The sequence below is a fragment of the Morus notabilis genome, unplaced genomic scaffold, assembly GCF_000414095.1.
Source record: "Morus notabilis unplaced genomic scaffold, ASM41409v2 Scaffold329, whole genome shotgun sequence".
Taxonomy (NCBI): Eukaryota; Viridiplantae; Streptophyta; class Magnoliopsida; order Rosales; family Moraceae; genus Morus; species Morus notabilis.
In genome coordinates this window covers 716,477-734,701 of record NW_010358084.1, presented here as the reverse complement: position 1 = coordinate 734,701, position 18,225 = coordinate 716,477, and the positions used below count along the sequence as shown (strand labels likewise).

Sequence of the window (18,225 nt, the reverse complement as noted above, 5' to 3'; positions counted from 1 at the left end):
TATTATAGTTGTATCGTTTATTGTGCAATGTGCTTTTTAAAGTTTCAAAAACAATCTCAAACACACCATATATCCTTTAAGGATGTTTGTGATCCTTCCAGTGATGAAACCAGATTTATGCAATTTTCTTACGTCTTTACGAGACTCTTCGGTTTCTTTAATTTTTTTTTTGTTCCTTTTTTAAAATTACTTTAAAATTGACGTCCGTATAGAAGCGTCTTCAAAAACAACACGCACATTTTTTCTAGTTATTATTATTGATGATGAGAATTTTGCTCTTGTTAGGGAAATCGAGTATTTCTCACTTAAATACAACTTCAACGTGAACAGTAATTGTGAATAGTACTGTATATGTAAATGATACCGTATAGATGAGTAGTGTTATACATATCGGATAAACCCGACATAATAACTATTGATTATTGAAAATAAATAAAAGAACACCGAAATTGATAACGAAATTCGGCCAAATATTGCCTATGTCTCTGTGGATCAATATATTTACTAAAGAGAATAAAGATTACAAATTGGGCATAAATTACAAAAGCTCACAAATTAAAAATCTAAAGAATTTCCTACAAATTTACAAAGGGGAGAAGCTCTCAGTTTTTAGGATGCCGAAGATGAAGTAACCAGCGATGATTTTGCATCATCACTATCACACTCGGCTACACATGCATCTGGAACAGTGTTTCCTTTCTTCTTCAGCTTCGTCAAGTCTTTCTTCAAGTACCATTTCTTATGACAAAAGGCACTCATCTTTTTCAAGTATGGCCTTCGAACAAGGTCTTCCTCTTCTTGCATGCTTTCCCTGCTTCTGGCTTTACAGACGGCCTCTGCTACCAACGCTTCATCGGCTACTACATTCTATGTTGATGGGCTTTCCGTCTATGTAGACAACGACGTTGATGGGCCTTCCGTCATTTTTGCAGATCAAATGAGTATTCAATAGAAAAAAATACAACATGGATTAAGGTGAACTGTCGTCTCTAATACCACTTGTTAAGAAGACATCACATGTGAAACTAACCGAACACACTTTAAGAGTCTAACTTGACCCAAAATATTAACATATTAAATCTTAAATCCTAAATCCTTCCATGTATTTAAACCATTTCACATATTCATTCACTTTACATGTGAGATAACACACTTTTCTCAACAGCTCTCCGATTATCCTCAAAAGCAAAACATGTGTTGTTCAAGCTAATCGTATTGTGCAGCTAGTACTGGTGCCTAAATGGACATTTCTCAACTCTTACAACACTCAAAATAGGAAGTGAAAATCTGATGGTAGTGATGGCATCGGATAACCATAATGGGGCAGCATCTGAAGACAGGATGCGAAAGAAAGCATTGGGAGAAAAATATGAAGAATGAAAAACATAAAAGGCCACAAAAATCTTCATATCCAACAAAATGCAAGAACAAAGGGCTCTCTACTCTAGTTCCTAACATCACAACAGAGGAGACTCAATTCCACAGCCAAAGTTAAAAACTAGAATTACAGAGAGAAGAATGGACAGTTGCAGACTTTGCCTATGTTACAAACAAAAGTAACCGCAAGCGATCAAGACTGTCCACTCCAATAGGTACAAACAAATGAAAGGTTAAATTATAATGTACATTCGTAAATCATATGAAGAGAGGCAGATAACGCTTAATGATTCATGGTAAGTGCATCAGCAATCCAGTTAGACACTGACGTTTGAACTTCGGAATCAAGAGTTGGTGATAATGATAGAGGAGTAATTGAAACCTGTTAATGTCAAAAGAGCAGATCAAATCAGGAATTGGAAAGCAAAGGGTTAAGGAAGTGGTGATAGAAAATAGAAGATCCAACTCACAAATCCATCTTCAAGTGCTCTAATATCTAAATCCTCATCCACATTGTCTATATCCTTATCCAAGAACTGCATTTGAAACAAGTGATGCTTGACTTCAGAAACATGGAACATCTTTATCTTCTGATTTTGGTTGTAAAGAGATAAAGCACGTATAAGAACAAATTTCTGTCAGTTTTTTAAGTCAGGTATCTACCTCTAATCGGAAATACTTTTTGACTGTTTGTTGAGAATTTGGCTTTCCAGCAACCCCAACAGATTCAATCTCCACATTCTTCCGTTGCGAGTTCAAACGTCTTGCCGCACCCTGAAAACTCAACGGAATTCAATTAAGAATTAAAATCATTGTTTTTTCGAACCACTATAGAAAGCTGCAGAAATTACTGCTCTTCTGACATGAAATAGAATCTACTCACAGCTGTAGAAGCGTCACGGCCCAGCTGTGCCAGCATAATACCAAGGCTTTGTTGATTTGACATGAAATGGCCAGCAGAAGGATGTTGTTTTGCTGAGACAGCCTGCCATCTCAAAGAGGACCTCCACAGACTCTGCCTGGTTAGTTTGAAGCCCTGTTGAAGGCAAGGTTTGACAAATTTATGAGCAATCTCGCAACCGTCGAACCTAAACAATCAAATTCTTAAATGCGTTTCATTTACACATGCTGCAGCCTGCTGGCACAAACATCACTGCAAGTCTACAACAAGGGATGTCTTTATTCAATTCAAACTCTTTCAAAATAGACCATCTCAAATGACCTATGGAAGACCTCAATGAGATATAGTGCTTGGCTTTAAAATAAGTTAAGTAAATCTTTTTAAAAAATATTTCTTACTACCTTTTTATCAATCAAATATAACATACTATGAAAAACAGACCTTGTTTGCCAGGGGGCAACTGGGAATCTCGACATTAAGTAGGCAACTTTTGGGGAAAACATCCTTCTGAACACTTTCAACAGTTGCATGTATCAGTGGTAAACAAACACCGACTGCTTCCTTCATCTTACTCTCACAACTTACATCTTTTTTCCTGAGATAAAACAAAGGAATGAGTTTCATGCTTCTTAGAATGACGAAAAAGAAAGATAAAAATGTTGACCAATTAGAATGAATGGTTCAATCACCCATTTAGTGATATGCACAGAGCTGGTACACCACAAATCAATGCCTCTCTAGCTGCAGCCACTGCACCTGAGTGAAACCTGTATCAAATCATAATAGTTGGAAAACACATTAGCATTAAGACCATGTGCCAAAGATATATGAAAGATAAACTTGTCAAGAGTTATAAACAAACAGATAAATAGTAAATTACGATAGGAAAAAAAAAAATTTCTTGGCTAGTTTAACACACATTCTTTTCACCCTTTTTAAGACTTGGGCATTGGTGACCCGCGTCCAACATCCCGTGGTTGGTCGCTGTTTCATAAAACGACAATCGAAAAATAATTTCGGGGAACCAACAGGATATTTCTTTCATTTTAGTAGTCTTTCAGCGGATGACTCTGACAAAGCTGTTGCTTTACACAAGGAAGGAAAACGAGAATAGTAACAAGGTTGTCGTTATCGTGAAATCCAGAAAGTAGAATAGAAAAAGCACTCAAAAGAATAAAAAAATAGTGAAAAAAGCTCGAAAATTAACATCAGTGAAAGTGGTGGAACGACAGTAAAATGAAAGAGTTGAGCTTGACATCACAACAACAAATAAATAGCTGGCTCCACAAGCGGGCTCTGTACCTAGCTCAGAATTTTCAGAAAAATGAATAAAATTTAAAGTAAAAAGTCACCCCAATTCACCGAACGACAGTGAAAATTATGTCGTTCCAAATAAGAAAAAGAAAACTTTTTATTCAACAAAAGAGTTGCATGAATTTCAAACTGTTCTGGTAAATATCTAAAGCATATAACGAGATATCAACCAAATGATAAAAATCCTAGCTACGTGGTGGCCCACAGCTTAAATTAGGTGAATGATTAAAAATAATAATAAGAACTAAGATCCTCTTTTAGTGTCTCAATTAATAAAATATCAATTAAATTATACCACGTTAAATTTAAACTGTTTTTTAATTAATTATTAAAAAATAGTAAAAAATAGGCTAATATAAAAATCTTAAGAAAATATATAGGCCAATTTTTAGTTATAGAAATTAATAAACCATAACTTGTCAAGTTATGGTTCATAACCAGATAAGTTATGAGTAAATTTGTCAAGTTATGGTTTATAGCCAGACAAGTTATGAATAAAAACCGTAAATAACTTGTCAAGTTTTGGTTCATAACCAGACAAAATATGGATAAAAACAGTAAGTTAGCCTATTTATTAATTTATGTAAACTATTGACCTATTAATTTTAATTCATCTTAAATTTTGACCTATTTTTCTCTTTCTTCCTTAATTATTTTGTGCTTATCATAAGATAATGTAGTATAATTTTATTGGTCGTACACTAATTAAGACAGTAAAAACTAAACAGGAGATATGGATCCTAATAATAATAATGAGCAAACCCAAAAAAAAAAAAAAAAAAATTGATAGTTTAGGACACAGTTCATTACTCACATGTTGTGTCCAGAACTAGATCCTCTGTTTATTCCACTAATTACCTGAACATTATATATTTCAGAAACTAATTAGCATATTACAGTATGAAAATTTGAAAAATTCAGAAAAAACCAAAGATGATCATTAAAAAATTTCCACACCAGAGCAGGCTTCGACCAAGAGAACAATGCGCCTGATAAAGCTAGAGATACGCAATCCACAGCAGTTCCTGAGAAATAATGAAGATTGGAAACAAGGGAAAAAAATCAAAATTTTAATTTTATAATCCGGTGATAATTCTAATTTGGTGATCAAATTAAGAGATAAAATCTTAATAAAATCATCACCAGAAACTTCATAAGCAACGGCGCCGCCGATTTCAGCAGAACACGCCGAGATTGTCTCAAGAACCGTCACGGAGTGGCCGGAGAGCGATTTATCCCTGCGAAAAAATAAATGAAGTTTCTGCATTCAAAAATTTTTCTCGATAACCAAACGGTCCAAACAGAAGGAGATGGAGTTCAGGAACCAACGCTCGAGGAGCGCAAACACAGACGTGGACGCGAGAATCGAGGCGGAGAGCTTCGACGAGAAATGCGAGGCCGGGAGAGTCGATTCCGTCGGCGCTGGTCACGAGAACCACCGGCTTATCGCCATCGCCGTCGTTCTGGCTCTCCGAGAGCGGAGACGACTGCGTTTTGACGGAATTGGCGCCGGCATTGTGCGATCGCTGCTCCGGAGCGTCGTTTCTGGTGGCGAGGACTTGCTGAAGGTTGGAGATCAAGCTCGGAGGCAGGAAATTCGCTTTCACAGAGGTCGTCATCGTAGAGAGAGAGAGAGAGAGAGTTATTCGAGTTAGAATGGAATGAAAATTGAGGAGGTTTGGTGTTATGAAGACGAGCTTGTTAACGTCATTTTCTTTTTCACTGTGGCAGAGTAGCGTAGGAACTAGGAACTAGGGACAGAGACTTGTGTTAACGTGCTCTCCACCTTAGAGGATCATTATTTATACCGCCAATAATACAATGCCATGTAGCAGCCATGGTTTTCCTTTTTTATTTATTTTTATTATTATTATTTTTTTTTTTTGAAAAAGGAAACGGTTTAATTCAACACTATAAAATATTTTCAAGCTCTCTATGTTGGAATAACCAGTAGTATATGTTTCCACGTTAGATTTGACTAAAATTATGTCAAAATGAAAAATAATAATTCATACTAATGGTTTAAACGAGAACTGACTTTCAAAATATTAATCCATGAAAACATTATAAAATATGAAATATTACTATTAGTATTAGGTGCAATCACTACTTATATACCACTTTATACCATATTAGGGATTAGAAAAAATAAACTAAACTACTGGAGGGTGGTGCAACGTTTAGAATGCTCTTATTTTTTAAGAATGATTTCAAGGTTTGAAATTAATATTTTGAATCTAGTTAACAATTTGCGTGCCGCTTGAAGTTGTGATAGTAAGAATAGATATTGAGCTCATTATTTGAACATAACAATATCTTGTTATGATTGGAAATATAAACCATGTATGTGCACATAAACATATACATAAAATTGTCTTTAAAAAACATATTTACAGTTATTTGTACAAAATTCACTACAACTACGCTACAATTAATTTTTTTTTCAGATTTACCACATTTTTTTGACTGCTTTTTAAAGAAAAATAACGATAGACATATGTTTCGATTTTCGGTATTTTTATTCATGATCATAGTATGTTTCGAATTTTGTAATATTATTATATATATGTGTTTTTTATTAATGTAACACAATTCAAATTATGATGAGAATAGTCTCACTATTACAATCGCTTTTATTATTCTAAATGAAATAAATGAAAAGAATCAATTTAGAAATCATGCAGCCACGTTTAAGCTTCAAGATGCTAAGACTAAAATGATACACTTCAATTATTCATAGCATTGTTGGATAGCCGTTTGACTAACAAGCTTTTGCCTCAACAAAATATTTCTCTAATAGAAAATGTAATGAAATTCGAACCAGAAAAATGTTCTTTTTCCTCCTTTACATGAATATAGATTTTAAAACTTTCAAATATTATCCAAAAGAGGGAGCAAACAAGGCAACATGGTTGATCTTTGACTTTAGTCTAATCATGTTGTCATGTAATCATAATTTGCGTTCAAGTTGTCCCTATGATTACACATCACATGAGTCCTGAACTCCTCCATTAACATGAACAGAGAAAAAAAAAAAACACTACAAAGTCCAATTGCCAATGTCTAGAATGTATACATTCCATTCCCATCACACCCTTTTCATATTGCATTTCTCCACAATTGTTTGGTTTACATGATAAGAGGATTTCTGGACAACACTATAAACAAAGTCTCCAGCCGTCGAAATTCCCTCATTTGTTGGCTTGTTGCAAAGGTTTTGAAAATGATTCAATATTAACAAGTATGGTGGGTTCACAAAATTATTCCAAGTGGCCTAATAAAAACATTGAATTAATAGAAAATAATTTTAAATGATATAAACTTATATTTTAAGGGAGATTTTCTGATACGCCAAACGCACCGGTAGGTCATGTTTTTTTAACCGTTGAATCCGCTTATTTATTGACTTTTACGTAATTTTATGTAAATTCGACGGACAGAAAATTTAACATGCCAATATGTTAACGTATCAAAAATGTCTCATATTTTAAACGGTATAAATATACAAATAGTACTATAGGTTATTTTCTGATTTATCGTTTCCCTATACCATATGACTCACGTTGATTGGTACCTTCTCACATGAGTTTCCTATTGTGGGTCCAAGGCCAATTAGGCATGCCCACCTGTAACAGTGTAAAGAGATATAAAAGAGATTGGGTAACAACGATTACTGCGAGAATTAAGGGGGTTAGGTTTCTAAGCAGTGGACACACTGGTACTGACACTAACATTATAACATATGCAATTCTTTTTCTTTTTCTTTTTCTTTTTTTTTTTGGTAAGACTAACATATGCAATTTAACACACTGAGCTTAATTCACAAACCATGAAGAGATATAAAAAATAGATTGGGTAACAACGATTACTGCGAGAATTAAGGAGGTTGGGTTTCTGAGCAGTGGACACACTGGTACTGACACTAACATTATAACATATGCAATTTTTTTTTTTTTTTTTTTGGTAAGACTAACATACGCAATTTAACACCCTGATGTTAATTTACAAACCATGTTTGGTGATACCGTGCCACGAAAAAACTATTTTTGAATCGTATATATGAAGGGAAATCTTTCATGCGATGGCATTATTTGGACAATCTAGAATTGGTGCATTTGATTGGGAGTCAATAAAGCTGAGCTTAATTCAAATGGAATCCCTCCAAATTACTTTTTTAAGTTTTGGCAAAAAGGAAGAGAAAAAAAAAAAAAAGAGAGAAATTTAAAAAGAAAATGCAGATGCCATGGCATTATTATGTTTGACTAAAAAAGATAAAAATTTCGTTAGGAAAGAAGAAAAGGAAGATTTGAATTGATTTTTCTCTCTTTTTTTATTTATTTATTTTGAAATGTATTGAGATAAGGCTATGCAATAAAAAATCAACTATAGGTGAAAAATCAGAGATTTAAAAAATATTTTTAATGTATGAACATATCATTCTCTTTCATGAGAACAACAGTTTAAAGATAGTATAATAGGTCAGTCCCACATATACATCAGGAACAAAGGAGGGCCTCTTGTGAGCCCTTCTTCAATTGCCTGGTACAAAACACCATTGTCCCACAATAACCAGAGTACCAGACGACAAACTCAATTTAATGTTTTTCTTCTTTCACATTGGAAGCAAAAGGCACCACTTTACACAAAATGTACTCGCACTCATAGATATATATATATACATATATGTATGTATGTACGTACGTATGCATGTATAAATGTATATATATATAATTGAATGGAGTACTACAGACCATACTTATAGAAGTCATATATAGTTTTGCCAAAGATCTTTAAGGACAAGAACATATAAGACCTTTTCCTAAATTTTACTAGATCCAACGCTAAATGGCTTATAAAGAGAGAATGCATTGAAATGAAGACACCCTCGAAAAGTTAATGCACGGACACTAGTTGTCTGAGGCTTTTAGCAGAAATGATCTATCCTGTGTACCTTGATGGCTTTCAAGGTAAAGAGTTGTTGTGAAAGGTAACGCGTGATCCAAAAACTTGATAAGTGTCTGTATTTACTGCAAAGGGAGGAGAGTTTCCAATCAAGCACAGATCCTAAGATACTGTCAAATTAAAAGGAGGAGAATTCTGTGGTAGGGTAATGAAAAAATAATTACCAGAGGGCACAACTCTAACAAGCTAAGAGTTTCATCACATTACGTCAAATTATTATATTTTTCTTAACCCGATATGATTCTAATGTGATCTTATGATTTAGAACTATCATATTTTTCTTGAATTGTCATATGATGTGATAGATATTGTCATGATGTTATCCGACTATTCAGAACTATGTCGTACCGGTATGGTATGTTTTCATACCCTAACATAGAATTCTTCTAAATAAAGTTGGTTTTTTATTTTTATTTTTATTTTTATTTTTTTGGTAGGTTGCAAAGAAACTTCGAAATTAAAGCAGAACACTCACTCCGATACTGGGCAGTAATCATGCAGGCCCGATCTAGTAGCGTAATGCAAACCAATTTGAATATTTACCTTCGAGTTAAATAAGGTTGGTATTGAACTTTTTTACCCCGATCTGGGAGAGAACATTTTGGTGATAAAATGTTGAACCAATCCTTTCCAAGGATCTAAGTCAGAAGAAAGAATTCAAAATTAACCTGCAGAGGAAAACGCAGAGTACCAGTCACAATTACAGAACCGCTGTATAACAATCAATGATAGTTTGGTAGGTAATAGCAATTGTGTCACATTTTGCAAAATTGACAAATGGTGGTTGGTTTCCATACAGAAAACATCGACAGTGATTGAACATCTTATTTCCCCTTAATTGCAAGATGATGTTAGGTTAGCAAGAACATAGCACAAAAGCTACTAAGATGCAACGGGAAATCAGAAGACTACCAAGACTCGACTCAAGCTTTAGCTTTTTTCCATCTTAAACACAAGCATCTGAACACTAAAAAATCATAAAATATAGAGAGTACAAAATAAAGCTTGAATTTTAGGGAAGCAAACAGTACCTGAGTGACGGTAGTGAAGGAAAATAGTAGAAAAAACCGCTTTTTGTGCCAAACGAGGGCGAGAACAATGAATTCCATATTCCTACTGCTGTGCTCCAAAACTGAACAGAGCAACAAACTTGGATAGGCCACATCAGCTTTTTGTCGTCACCGTCTAGAATTCAATTCACTGTTGAGGATCAAGCAACATGCATTACTGCTTACTCTTACTACCAATACTAGACAAGAACTCCAAAATTTTCGAGGCTTTTGCCAAATCATCCTGTGAACATCCGATTACGCCTTTATGCCTTGTGTCCTTATCAGTCTCGGTAGCAACTGATGGATCGCGATTTGACTGATTTAATTTCGTTCGAGATTCACACTTGGCAGCAAATGCAAGCGTTGACAAGAGTGCCATCTGAGCTGAATGTGGAGTGTCTTTAAAGATCCTGGATGCTGAACTGCTTGAAGATTGAACTTGAGAAATTATGGAAGATGCAAGATCCGATGAGGTTGTAATTGAAAGTTTTGGTTCATCTAAAGCTTTTTCTTTCCCTTTAACACAAATATCAGTACCATTATCCAAACTGGATGCCAACACAGCCTTTCCTTTATTGCAAGAATCATCTGTTGAACCCTTTCCAAAAGACAAAAAGCTTATTCCTTTTGGCACCGCTGCAGGCTGAATCCCCTTTAGCATCAGATTTGAGTATGAAGCTGAACTATTTTGATTATGCGTATTAGAATTTTCCAAAGGTGACAGTTTCACACCATTATCCTGACTTGATGACGTGCTACCTAATTTTCTACTACTCAAATCATCCCGTTGAACTCCAAATGCGAGAAAATTTATTCCTTTTGGTGCTACTACTGGTGGAGTTCTGTTTAAGATCTCATTTGAATTCTGAACCGCACCTGAATCCCCACTTGACGACACGCTACCTGATTTTCTACAACTCAAATCATCCCGTTGAACTCCAAAAGCGAGAAAATTTATCCCTTTTGGTGCTACTACTGGTGGAGTTTTGCTTAAAATCTCATTTGAGTTCTGAACCACACTTGACCCACTTTGCTCACTACGATTCTCATTATTTGGAGACAATATTTGTTGTTTGAGCTTATTGGAATCACCCAATGGTGCATTCGCAACAATAGAAAGAAAACTGGTTCCTTTAGCTACCATTTCAGATTGTTTTGAAACAGTCTCTTTTACATTCTTTTCAGGATTCTTCTGAGAACACATCTGTTTGGAGTAGGATAACAAACTGGAAGTATGGTGGAATGCACCGTCATTTTTCTGTTGCTTCTTAGACATTGAGTTATCCATCGAGGATGCTAGTTTCATTTCAGTTTCCATAGCCTTTGAAACAGTGATGGAACCATCCTTAGCTACTATCTGAAAAGGAAAGAGATAACATAATTAGCGAAATCAATCAGTGAAAAAGGGTTAAAAGAATCATCTTACATCGGTGAGAATCTACCTTGTGCGAAAACATGCAATCATCACCTCTACTGCAGAAACCTTTAGACACAAAGTTGCTACAGGGATACTTAGAGAGTTCATGATCAAATGGACAGTCATCCCCTTTCATGCATTGTTGGCGTGCAAAATAACAGCAAGGCTGCAACACCAAAATTCATGAAAAAGGAAACAGTGAGACTTACAGAGTGACATTCAGTCATTCAGAGCTACAGCCAAATGTATTTAAGGTAACATTGAGCTAGAAAAAAGGGCAGGAATTCATGTTTTTCTTAGAAGTATTAAAAGCAATACAAGTAGGCTTTGCTGATGATGTAAAGCTAAAGCCCAATGTAATTAGCGATAGCAATAACCGATTAACAAGCAAAATAAATCTTAAATAAATAACGCTAATTACAGATTCTGAACCTAATTAATTTATAGAAAACAAATGACATGACAAGAGAGCGTAAAAACAAGAAAGTCTAATGACACACCTTGGACTTGGTCAAAGGTACGATATCATGAGAAAATTTGCAGTTGTCACCCTGTGAAACAAAAAGAAAACGCGATCACATAAAGAGATTGCTAAATGAGAAAATAGAGGAACTTAGATAACTGGAGGAAATGCAATTAAAGAAAAATTCTTCTCCAACTATATTGAAATATTTTAATGAAGAAAAGAAATAGTAAAAAATGTAAATTGGCGTGCTCTATAATAGTCTCATCTTGGACGCTAGTAAGACATCTTGAAGGTTCCATACAGAAAAAAGTGCACAAATAAACACAGGAAATATAAAGGTAGCAGAATTTAAAATAAATGAACAGCTAATGTAAGACATATAAGAATAATTAACTCCTCCAAGTTACAAAAGCTATTACAATTTTCAAAAGAATTATCCCCACTCAGTGAATAATAAATGATCCTTTGACAACCATAATTATGGCGAACATATGCAACCACTATAAGAAAGTAAGTTTCACAATAAGCATATTAGTCTTCCTCTCCTGTAGGATAAGCACAAAGTGAAACTTTAAAGCATTCAAAAATATTATAGTCAACAATATTAAACCATTTATATTTTTGAGAACAATGTACAACCTCTTGGCACCTTCCATTTAGGTAGTGACGGCAATATGAAACAGTTTTCGGTTTTGATATTAAAGGCAGTTTCAACCTTTTAACACCAAGTTGTCTATTCTTTTCCGCTCGTTTCTTTCGCTCCTTTGCCTGCAAAATGATGTTTCATAAATACATCAATTTATTCACTCAAAATATATATATATATATATATAAATTATAGAAGACTATGAACTTCTAGCCACATAAGTATAAACAATTCAATCAACTTTTAGATAAGTGCATATGATTATCATTCAGATTTCATTAAAAGTTCTTTAAAAGAATTGTTAAAGACACAATAAAAAAGCTATATAAACAATTATACATAGACATGTAGGGATATAATTCAGCATAGAAAATACAAGAGATATAAAAATACTTTTTTCTTTGCTTTATTTTCCTTTGTAGAAGGACCCCTCTTTCTCTTGAGATGGACTTTAGAGTCTTCCTGCAATGATCAATGATAAAACAGACCAGTTATATACAGACCAAAAGCATCACTAAATTCTTTGTAGAAATAAATCCAGACAACCATATTTCAAGATTTTCAGCATCTAGTTAAAAAGTCATGTTTGTGGGTGAGATAGAGGAATAAAAGTGTGCCTATGCATGATATAGATGGATATATACATGAGCACGTGCACACACGCGCACGCGCAGAGGTACAAAGAGAGAGACAACTTTTTTTTTCTTTTTTTTGTTTTTTCCAGATGAGTTAACAAAAACAGTTACTGTTATACACAATCTATGACAGTTGATCCATAGGAACTTTAAAATTGAATAACTCTACTATCGTTACCAGAATGATGCATAAAATTTGTGCAAATGAATATCAAATACCTACAACTCATAATAAATCATCAAGTTTGCTCTTATACCTAAATACTTGAGGAACAATCTTATAGACTCTAAAGAAACAACTCTGTGCAAAGACAACGGGAAATACGAACGGCTATACTGATGAGTATTTCTGAAGGTATCATTTACCAGAAATACTGTTTATTGACATCACAAAAGGAAACACAAAATGTTTCACAAAAATAAAGTTAAAACTGCAAATGAAAAGATCATACCTTTTGGGTAGATACTTTATAATGCCTTGTCGCATCGTCTTCTAAGATTCGTCCGCACAATACTACATTATTAATTCCCTCTGTGCCTTTCTTTTCAATTTTTTGAGCCGGTGGCACAGAATCGTTTACATCCAGTTTCCCAGCTCCTAAAGTCTCTTTGTGAACAACAATATCAGTTGCACAAATTGTTTTACTAAAATCGATTTCCCTGAGTCCCACTGCACCATTATTGTTTTTATCAACTTTGTCAAAAGCAAAAAAAGTGGACCCAGAATCTGCTTCATTTGGTTCATCACCCAAGAACTCTCTTTTATCTTTTAAGCACCTATTCAGAGGCTCTTCACTTTCCCTCTTACCCTCCAACACCTCAGCATCTTGCAGTAGCGTGTCCATTGAAATGTCATCCATGCTGTAATAACCAGAAATTTCTCCCTCTTCCATATCTACATCTTCTGTCATATGACCAGCAGAACCCACCGTGTCACCACCACAAACTGGGTTCTCTAATTCCTTATCCTTTACTGGCATTTCATGATCTACCTTCAAAGCATCAGCTTTCGGTGATCCCTGACCGTCATTATTATTGGAGGCGTCCAAAGTGTCAGCAACTGTATTTTTGTCTAACAATAAATTAGAGTCTTCACAACCCTTTTGAGCATGGTTTTTCGCTTTTTCAACCTCACCAGATTCATTAAAGGCGATAGAAGAGTTATTCAGTAGCATAACTTCATTATTCAACAAAGAATGTATGTTCTCACCTTTCTCTCTAGGACTGGCACTTCCTCCAATCCTGATATCATCATCCGAAGACGAAAGTGTTTGACAGGCACTTACAGATCTTTTTATACCGCTTTGTCGCAAGTCCACATGTTCTTCTTTGTGATACAATAACTCATCTTCATTTATGTCACTACGATTTTCAACCAATGGAATTTGTGGGGGCTTCAAATTATTTTCAAGAACAATAGCTCGTTTTCCTTTCACAATATGCTCTAACTCATCTATTAGCATCTGTTCAGGACCAATCCCCGGGTTTTGGAATCCAATCTCAGCCTTTTGATTTGACAAACCATCATTTTCGTCTAATCTCATCAACTGCTCAATCTGATTGATTGTCATTTGTTCATTCAGCCTTCTATCTTGGGAACCATTATTATCACCACTCAAAGTAACTTCACATTCTTTCTCAAACACCAAACTCTTTGCCTCCATGCTATCATTTCTAACCAATTCAACTTGCTGTGACGCTTGTTTTTCGGTTGTTTGCCCAAATTCATCGCCACCATTTTCTTCACATAGAAACAAATCAATCGTCAAAAACAAGAAAAACAAAAAAAAAATCAAAATTAGAGAAAAAAATTCCAACTTCTTTTGAAAAGCAAAATCATATAAGAATCTGCAAATGAAAGACAATAGAAACGATTCATGATCAAACCCAACTAGAATTCAAAACCGCGACTTTTGATTAACTTGAAATATAAATTGTCTACCTGTATTTAGCTCGTGATCGACATTATGAGTTGCGAGAGAAGAAGGCGATTCGTCGCAGAATTGGGAGAAAATCCGAACCAAAGTTCGATAAGTTTCGCTCTTGAGGTGTCTCCGACGGTGAGGAGGGAAAAATACTAGCTTATCGGAGGTTTTCACGGTTTCAATTTGCGTTTCCTCCATTGATAACCACAAGGTTTAGCTTCGCTGGTGTTTCTCCAAAACCCTAAGAGGGGGTTTTGAAGGCACACGTACTTCCCCCGACACTCTTTTGGCATGAACACAATGCGTTTCGAAACTTATATTTGAAAAAAAAAGGACAGACAAAAATGGAATTTTCTAGTGGGACCCAATAGCTGCTCTTTTTTAAAATAACAATAAAATTGTAGTTAGGATTAATACTATTGGTAAGATCTCCAGTGTTGTACCTGTATATACACGAGTCAATCATCTTATCGATTTAAATTTTTTAATTTTAGATTTTTATAATAAAAACTTTAAAAAAAATATCACATTTAATTTTTTTTATTATAGTAAAAAATTCTTAAAAAATATCACATCTCAACTCGAATCCACAAAAGTAAACGAGGCTATAGATTCTGTTTATTTTATCGATTTGAGTTTTTAATTATTATTTTGTTACAGTTAAATTTTTTATAAAAAGTTACATCTAACTTTTTTATTACAATTAAAATTTATTATATAAAGTCATATCTCAACTCGAATTAAAAATTTGAATCAATAAAGTGAACGAGGCTGTAAATAGCCTATTAAAGTTCTATGAGATTAAATGGGTGTTCATTTCTATACTTTAAATAATGACTCAAATCATATATTTATAATATTTTCTTTCATATAAATTTAAATTTAATTTTTTATTATAATATTTTTTTCACATATACAAAATTTAATAACTCAAGTCATGACTTTAGTTAGGTAAATGAGCGCACCCTCAAAATTTCAGTCAGGTGTCATGCTAATGTTGAAAGTGATTGTTTGCTTTAGGTTGGCTGCAGTTGGAGAGGTTATATTTTATTTGGTGGAGTGGTCTTAACATAATATATATATATATATATACCTTGTTTATTAAAATAAGAAATGTATTAAAGGAGATATCTAACATCAAAGACAATAGACAATGTAGAATTTGTTGTGAAATGTGTATATTTTATGTGAAATGAGTGACCAAACGAGGTAATTCCATGTACAACACTGGAAGTAAGTTCTTTCATATAATTAAAATTCAATGTCCTTTAGCTGTGAGAGAGTTAAAAATTATGTCCACATTTTATTGAAGTGCATGATGAAAAAAAAAAATTAAAAAAATACAATATGAATAAGAATTTATTTCTCTCTTTATTATGAACACGTTGAAAAAAAATCATCTCAATTGAAATTAAAATGAAAAAATTATGATAATTTTAAGCTTGAAGTTGATGAGAGATAAAAAGTAAAATATGAATTTTTGACGGTTAAAAACAATTCGAATCGTATGAATTTAGGACCATGTCAATTCTAAAATCAAGAATTTAAATTATTATTAATGGTTTGAATTATCCTCATCTAATTTTTTACCAATCAATTTAAATCATGAGCTATGGTTTGAATTGAACTTTGTGGTTTGAATTGTTGAAACAAACAACACATTAAGAAATTATGGGAGAATTTTAAATGGAAAGAGAATAATCTATATAATAGAAAACGCAATCACGCTTCACTATTTGCACGTTTTTTTTACCAAAATGACGGTGATTTGGTGGAAATGTGAACAATAATGAACAATTTTTTCTTTTTCTTTTTACTCTATGGTTTTTTATCCTTTCAGCTCATCTTCTCCTTCTGCTTTTTTCCAAAAAAAAATTATATTTTGCTTACTTAGGTATTTATTTCTCGTGGTACCCTAAAATTTATTTATTCTGGTGATCTTTTTTATCTTTTCTATTTTTCCCTAAAATTTTATTTTTTTTTGTTTTTTTCATGTAAACTTTATTTCTTTTTCATTTTGGTTTCATTTGTCCTATATTTCTTTATTTTGTTTATTTTTTACCCATTTTTAAAATTTTTACCCTGAAACTTTATTTTTATATTTTGGTCCTTTTTTAACCTAAAACTTATTAATTTCTTCATTTTAGTTATTTTTTTACCCTTTTTTTGTTCTGAAACTTTTTTTTTTCAATTTTTCCTTTTTGAGATTTTATATTCAAAATTTATATGTTTAATAACGCGATAATTAAAACTTAACATTTAGATTACTCTACAGTAGATATTCCTTTTCGGTGGTACCCTAAAACTTATTTGTTCCGGTGGTCCTTTTTTACCTTTTTATTTTCCCCTGAAACTTTAATTTTTTTTCATTTTTCTCACAGAATCTTTTGCCCCATTAATTTAACCGATTCGAATTTAGAATTCGAGTTTTACTACAGTAAAAAGCTATCAGAAACAGTCACATTTAACTTTTTTGTTACAGTTAGAAGCTCTCACATAAAGTCATGTCTAAATTCGAATTAAAAACTCGAATCAGTGAACTAAACGGGTCATTTATTTCTTTTCCGATTTGCTTTCTTTTGTCCTATATTTATTTATTTTGGTTATTTTTGACCCCCTTTTTAAATTTTTTACCCTTGAACTTTATTTTTCCATTTTAGTCTCTTCTACCTAAAACTTATTTATTTCTTTATTTTAATACTTTTTTACCCCTTTTTTATTTCGGAACTTTATTTTTTTTCTTTTTTTAAATATTTATATTTAAATTTTATATGCTCAAAATAGTAGTAAGCTATAATTTCAAGTTTTCAGCCAAAAAAAAAAACATCGAAAAAAACAAAAAAATGAATAATAATACTAATAATAAAGCATAAGGAGAGGAGAGGTTTTAGCTAGAAACAGAAGTGGGGTGGGTACAACACCAAAGTGGTGCACTAGCTGGCAAGTTTTCTCCATTCACGACATCAACTACAAATAACGGCTCTCTATTTTCCTCTTTTTAAACCTTCACTCTCTGTCACACAACCTGAAAAAGAAAACAACAAATCCACCACTCTCTCTCTCTCCCCCCTCTAAAAAAATCCCTACTTTCCCTTTCTCTCTCTCTCTCTCTTTAAACCCGCCAAAAAAACCCAAATGACAGAGGAAACCCATAAGCCGGGGGGACAACTGCTCTGCCGAAGAGAGTCGGAGAGGGGCAAGAAACCCACAAACCCTTGCAATTCAGAGCAAGAAATAAAGAGTGCGTTTGGAATTGGTTACAAAATATTTTTATTTTTTGTATGAAAATGAAAACAAAAACGTTTTTATTTTTATTTTGGAATCATTTCTGAAAATGCGTTTAGTAGTTTTATTCAGAGATTGATTTAAGTTTAAAAAAAAATTGAAACTGCGTTTGGTGATTTAATTTTTGAAAACATGTAATAATATATTTAATATATATTATTATTAATATATATTAAATAAATATTATTATTAATATATATTAAATGAACGTTAATAGGGGGGCAGTCGAAGACGAGCGGCGGCGG

General features: G+C 33.4%; 2 protein-coding genes across 3 annotated transcripts; both read right to left on the bottom strand.

Annotated features, from left to right (window-relative positions):
- Positions 1-1,391: 1,391 nt before the first annotated feature.
- On the bottom strand, positions 1,392-5,355 carry LOC21409921 (5'-nucleotidase SurE). Its single transcript, XM_024161452.1, has 10 exons — positions 4,922-5,355; positions 4,736-4,830; positions 4,550-4,617; positions 4,407-4,450; positions 2,968-3,045; positions 2,720-2,873; positions 2,261-2,413; positions 2,041-2,151; positions 1,848-1,913; positions 1,392-1,759 (listed from the first exon to the last, which is right to left on the bottom strand). The coding sequence occupies exons 1-10, from the start codon at positions 5,209-5,211 to the stop codon at positions 1,661-1,663; spliced, it is 1,158 nt and encodes a 385-aa protein (XP_024017220.1). The 5' UTR covers positions 5,212-5,355; the 3' UTR covers positions 1,392-1,660.
- Positions 5,356-8,307: 2,952 nt separating this feature from the next.
- LOC21409920 lies at positions 8,308-14,966 on the bottom strand. Of its 2 annotated transcripts, XM_024161407.1 has the most exons (10): positions 14,713-14,966; positions 13,981-14,511; positions 13,223-13,830; positions 12,529-12,597; positions 12,129-12,257; positions 11,524-11,574; positions 11,049-11,189; positions 9,586-10,963; positions 9,098-9,222; positions 8,308-8,619 (listed from the first exon to the last, which is right to left on the bottom strand). In XM_024161407.1, exons 1-8 carry the CDS (start codon positions 14,891-14,893, stop codon positions 9,779-9,781), a joined length of 2,895 nt encoding a protein of 964 aa, XP_024017175.1. In that variant the 5' UTR covers positions 14,894-14,966; the 3' UTR covers positions 8,308-8,619; positions 9,098-9,222; positions 9,586-9,778. The 2 variants fall into 2 exon arrangements, with proteins under 2 accessions (XP_024017175.1, XP_024017174.1); XM_024161406.1 differs by having other exon boundaries at positions 13,223-14,511.
- Positions 14,967-18,225: the final 3,259 nt, after the last annotated feature.